Source organism: Acinonyx jubatus, chromosome B4 (genome assembly GCF_027475565.1).
Source record: "Acinonyx jubatus isolate Ajub_Pintada_27869175 chromosome B4, VMU_Ajub_asm_v1.0, whole genome shotgun sequence".
NCBI lineage: Eukaryota > Metazoa > Chordata > Mammalia > Carnivora > Felidae > Acinonyx > Acinonyx jubatus.
The window spans coordinates 39,775,057-39,781,056 of NC_069387.1; the positions used below are offsets into that span (position 1 = coordinate 39,775,057).

Here is a 6,000-nt window from a genome sequence, read left to right on the forward strand (position 1 = left end):
GCCCCTCCTGCTGGGTTTTTAATGCAGCCTGGCAAGTGCCTTAGAAACACTGACCAGCCTGCAGATGATTTCCGCCCACTGCGTATTCCCAGGTATCATCATAAGATTTTGGATTTGATGGTTAAGTAACAGTGGAGCTCCAGAAAGAGGTTGGACTGATGCTAAGAGGCATTTGGAAGCTTTGTTATATTAGCACTTTTTTTTTTGTCTCACCCCCACCCCCACCCATGATGGCCTGATTTTTCTGTGCTGAGTTTCTGTGCTTGGGACTTGAGAGAGAGCCAGAGTTGTCTAAAAGAGTCAGGAGACCTGTGTTCTAACCCCCTCCCCCCATGCCCTGGGCTCCCAGAGGCAATGCCAAACAAGGTAGGGGTGGTAGGAGCAGGTCCACCCAGGTACAGCAGTGAGTATTGTCAGGAGAGAACCTAAAAATAGTAATAAGATCAACTAAAAGTCGGTCTGCTTTTTATGGTCAGCATGCTTTGGTGATTTTTAGCCATATCAGTGATAAAATATTCCTTCCTGATGATCCTGACTTCTCCCATTGCCCCCATTTAATTCCCACTTTCCTTGGTTGTCACTGCCCAGGGAAGGAAAACAGGTAGTCATGAGGGCCTTTTCACTCTGCACAACCCCAGGCTCTCCCAGCCAGATTGCAGCTGACGTTATAGCCCTCCTCCACAGCTCTGAACAGGAGGACACCCTCCCATGCAGTCCTTGGTGGACTGGGCTCTGCCTGTCCCTCCTGACCAAAAATGGATGGCTACTCTTACCTTCAAACAATCTCTGCAGCCAGGGCTGGCTTCTTGGGTGTGCAGCAAGTGCCATAGCACAAGGTCCTGCACTCAAGAAGGGGACCCCACACTCACGGTTTAATGCTCCATGGTTACCATTTTGAAGTTCTTAAGAATTTTATCTTCAAATCTGTGTTTTATATGTGAAGTCTGGTGGGACCATGGAGCACACACCTGAGGGCTGGGAGGGTTTGCTCACATACAGTCACACTTCCTGCCACCATTATTTTCACACAAGGCTTTGCAACTTAGGTAGCTGTCCTGACTTCAGCCACCCTCACTTCCGTTCCTGGCTCACTGCACCCAGACCTCCACCTCGTATTCACCATGGAGAGATTGCAGGGGAGAGGCACAGACAGGAAAGGGCTCCTGGCCTTGGAAAAGAGGGAATCTTGTGAGGAAAGCATGGAGTGTGCTGAGGCCTGTGCTACCTCGTACCACAGCCAATTGGAAAACACACTGAGAGATTGCAAAGAAAGTGGTGGTTACTACTTTGGGGTGGGGGAGGGAGGCTTGTGGAGAAGTTAGCTTTCCAACTGGGCACTGAAGAATGAGGATAACTTCAACAGGAGAGGTGATGAATGTGTGCCAGGGGAGAGGAACGACACGTGCACACGGCTCCTAAAGCTTGTCCTGGCAGCTTTTGGAAGAGCAAACAAGGCTGGGTCCTGGGAGCGTGAGCCCAGCTGTAATCTGACCAAAAGGGCCACCTGGCCAGGAGTGCAGGGGATCCCTCTACCCTGTGCATTTCTCTTCCTCTTTCAACTGCAATTAAGTTTTTCTCATCTATAAAATGCAGGACTTGGATTAAATGCTTGCTTTATATCTCTCTTCTACTCCTACAACCTTTTGTTTCCGTGTTCAAGCCCCATAAAGATTCTTCCTTTTGTATCTCAAGGCCATCCACTGGCACCATCCACTTTGCTTCCTGTCCGTTCCCCCTTGTAAATTACCTTGCTAATCTACACATCTACTCTCCTTGTCCCTAGGATCTCTCTCACTGACCCTACTTGATCTATTTCCCCACGAGCAGGTATCCTATGTATTCTTAGCTTACAGTGGCTGGGCCTTGAGAGGATTTCATAAATTGTTTTTTGATAGACTCTTAGTCCCCAATTATTTTATTGCAGCTGTATTCCATTTTGGGGGTGGGGAATGAGCAATTCTAGCTACACGTATGCCATTCATTCTGGGCTCAAGTTTCAATTTGTCAAGCCTGCAGTATTGAAGGAAATGTCAGTGATATGCAGAGTAGGAGGGAGAGCAGTTATCCTGTGGGAACCACTTTCCTAGGATAATACAATTCCTGGGACAGTCTCTAGGGATGGGCAGCAAAGCTAGAATCCTTCTTTTGGCTTTGACCTTGAAGGAGTCATTTGTCCCAAAAGAGTGGTTCCCATGGAAAGAAGATGGTCCCCTTATCAAAGAGGTGGGCCAAGAGCCAGGAGGAGGAAGTTGGAGCGAAGTGCTTGCAGCGTTGTTGGCCTTTGGGAACGAGAGAGCAGTGCTTCAGACAGGAAAGAGGCTGCGTCTGGAAGTCCCGGGAGCTAGTTAGCGTGGGCAAGCTCGGGCATGGGTACTTGGTAAGCAGGGCTGCTTCTGTTTCTTGTGCCGCTCTTGTTTATTTCCCTTCTATTTTCCCCCTGGATTTAGTAAAGTCTTTCTGCAAATACCAAAGGTGAACCGAGGGAAGGTTTTTTATTTTCCATGCTTAGAGCCTTAAAGAGGAAACAGTGAAGCCCTGGAGGCCAGTGAGGTGGTAGTGGTGGTAACTAAGGGATGGAAACCTCAGGGCAGTGCTGTGGATCACGGAGTACAGGTGGAGATCACTCCTGTAGACAGCCCTCCCCACCTGAAGCGCCTCCTTGCAGCACCGACCTTCGGAAAAGCTGGGCTTTGCTCTAGTGAGAGAGAACCAGCCAGAAAGGTATCTTGAGGCCAGCCCTATAATTCCGTAAGGACCCGACAGAAACCATGTCTAAAGGTTCTGCTGTGGCAAAGGAAGGAGAGTGTGGATGGATTAAAATGCCACTTCAACAAGGAGATAGCAAAATTAAGACACAGCCACCAAAGGAAACATTTTGTACTAGAAAATTAAAAGGCCAAACAAACAAACAAACAAAAGTGAATCCACAGGGAATTCTTGCTGTTCAGGGCAAGTCCAGCCCATTAACTTGAGCTGGTTGTTGCTCTGTCTCCATCTCCTACAAGCAGCGCTCTGGCAGGACCTCCCCTTTGTGAAGGGTTTGCGGGGAGGGGGGTTCTCTGTGAAGCAGTTGGGCACCCTGGTGAAGCATGTCCACTGGAGAGCTTGGCTAGGCCTTCTCACAGAGTGGGGAGCAGCCCACAAGTTCATTACAAGGTCAAGAGAACAGGTCCACCAGACATGGCCTGGCGAGGGAGGAGCCCATTTCTGAGGCTACATCATGCAGGCAGCTGACCTGACCCCATCCTCAGGTATTTCTTTGAGAGACCCAGAAGCTTCATCAGGTGTGGGGGAGGGCAGTAGAGCTCTGTTCCTTGAGACAATTGCAAGTCTGCTCCTGTTGCTAAAAGAATGTAAACACACCTTTATAATTTTTAGATTTAATTTCTTCATAATTTGCCAAGGTACATTGGACTCTGATCTTTTCAGGCTCAAGTGATACTTAAAATTTTTTTTTAATGTTTATTATTTTGAGAGAGAGAGAGACAGAACGTGAATGGGGGAGGAGCAGAGAGAGAGGGAGACATAGAATCCAAAGCAGGCTTCAGGCTCCGAGCTGTTAGCACAGAGCCCGATGCGGGGCTCGAACCCACGAATGGTGAGATTATGACCTGAGCTGAAGTCAAACACTCAACCAACTGAGCCACCCAGGCACCCCTCAAGTGATGTTTAAAGAAGTAGCAGGACGTCGTCCACACAGAAGAGACGGCTGCAGATAGAGCACACATCAAACGCAGATGCCGTCGGGGATTTCTGAGAGCAGAGACAGAAGTCCAAAGTGCTCACCTCATCCTCCCTCTACCATTGAGGCTCCTAGGAACATGGGTCCTGGGGAGAGCCCTGACTCTTGTGTACTGTAGATCTCACCACTCATGTATTTGGTTTAAAAAAAGTTATTTTGCCCTCTCTGTCTCTCACCTGCACAACACACACACACACACACACACACACACACACACACACACACACTTCTTTCCCTATCACACAACCACAATGCTGGAGGGAAGATTTGAGAGGTCTAAGAGAAAAAGGTACTTTAAAGATTCAGAGGACTCCTATTGAGACGGTATTTCCCAAGGAGAGAAATTGACAGCCCTGGTCCCTGACATCAGAGAGGACTCTGGAAGGTGACACCCTGCCCTTGCTTGCTCTCTCACAGGGTTACTCAACCCAGAATGACATGGATTCAGCTGCCACAGCCTGCTACTAACACCTGCGTTTCCTTTTCAGATCTTACAGGTGAACAAGGTGATGTCCATCTTGTTTTATGTGATATTTCTCGCGTATCTCCGTGGCATCCAAGGTAACAACATGGATCAAAGGAGTTTGCCTGAAGACTCACTAAATTCCCTGATTATTAAGCTGATCCAGGCAGATATTTTGAAAAACAAGCTCTCCAAGCAGATGGTGGACGTTAAGGAAAACTACCAGAGCACCCTGCCCAAAGCAGAAGCCCCCCGAAAGCCGGAGCAGGGAGAGCCCGCCAAGTCGGAGTTCCAGCCAGTGACTGCAATGGACACAGAACTCCTGCGGCAACAGAGACGCTACAGCTCGCCCCGGGTCCTGCTGAGTGACAGCACCCCCTTGGAGCCCCCTCCCTTGTATCTCATGGAGGATTACGTGGGCAACCCCGTGGCGGCCAACAGAACGTCGCGGAGGAAGAGGTACGCAGAGCACAAGAGTCACCGAGGTGAGTACTCGGTATGCGACAGCGAGAGCCTGTGGGTAACCGACAAGTCCTCGGCCATCGACATTCGGGGACACCAGGTCACGGTGCTGGGGGAGATCAAAACCGGCAACTCTCCCGTCAAACAATATTTTTATGAGACGAGATGTAAAGAAGCCAGGCCTGTCAAAAACGGTTGCAGGGGGATTGACGATAAACACTGGAACTCTCAGTGCAAAACTTCCCAAACCTACGTCCGCGCACTGACGTCAGAAAACAATAAACTTGTAGGCTGGCGATGGATACGGATAGACACCTCCTGTGTGTGTGCCTTGTCGAGAAAAATTGGAAGAACATAAATTGGCATCTCTCCCCATATATAAATTATTACTTTAAATTATATGATATGCATGTAGCATATAAATGTTTATATTGTTTTTATATATTATAAGTTGACCTTTATTTATTAAACTTCAGCAACCCTACAGTATATAAGCTTTTTTCTCAATAAAATCAGTGTGCTTGCCTTCCCTCAGGCCTCTCCCATCTGTTAAACCTTATTTTGTGACCCGGCTCTCAGGAGCCGTTCTGTCCCTCTGTAAAATCTGTGTACACCAGTATTCTGCATTCAGTATTGTCAAGGCCATGACTGTCGTTTTAGTAAACTTGTTAAAATCAGATGCTGTCAGAGTTGTGTGTAGACGCAGTGATGTCCCCCCTTCTGGTATACTTCATGTTTGATTAGTTCATTAAATGCACTGTTACCACGTCCGTTGAAATGATACCCGGTAGCTTTGAGCTCCACACTTACTTCTGGCCAGCAAGTTCACCATCACGGACTTGCTCTCTCCTCTCTCTGCTGTCGCTTTTGCCAATTAAAATCATGATCTGCTCCAACATTACGGCCCCGGAACAATAATAACAAACCTGGCAATTTTAGTTTTGGAAGTTTCTTTTCAGCACATTTGTTGTTTTGGGGTTTGGGGTTAAGGGTTGGATTCTTTTTTGGTTTTTGGCTTTGCCTTTTGTTTTGCTTTCTGTAAGTGGTTTTCATCCTTTTAGGCATATAGGAAAAAATGTTTTAACTGTTTGTAACAGAATAATTGTACAGTTACCCAAAAGCAAGCTGAAGTGGATCATGGATAATCTACACATGGCAGCAAACTTCCTTCCTCATCAGAGATCCTCTGAGCACATGGCCTCCCCACTCCTATCAGGGCCCCTCCCAGAGCTGCATGAGGAATTAGAAGATGGTTGCACTTTGGAGTCAGACCTGTGTTCAAATCCTAGGTCCTCAGTTCCTTGTGACTGGGGGCATGGCTTTGAAGCCTCTT

At 47.8% G+C, this 6,000-nt stretch overlaps 1 protein-coding gene across 1 annotated transcript in view; it reads left to right on the top strand.

The window, feature by feature from the left end:
• NTF3 (neurotrophin 3) overlaps window positions 1–5,344 on the top strand; it is a 67,127-nt gene extending 61,783 nt beyond the window's left edge. The window contains exon 2 of the mRNA XM_015061410.3: window positions 4,231–5,344. Coding sequence (XP_014916896.1) covers window positions 4,231–5,025 — 795 coding nt within the window. The 3' untranslated portion in view covers window positions 5,026–5,344. The remainder of the gene's footprint in view (window positions 1–4,230) is intronic.
• Window positions 5,345–6,000: the final 656 nt, after the last annotated feature.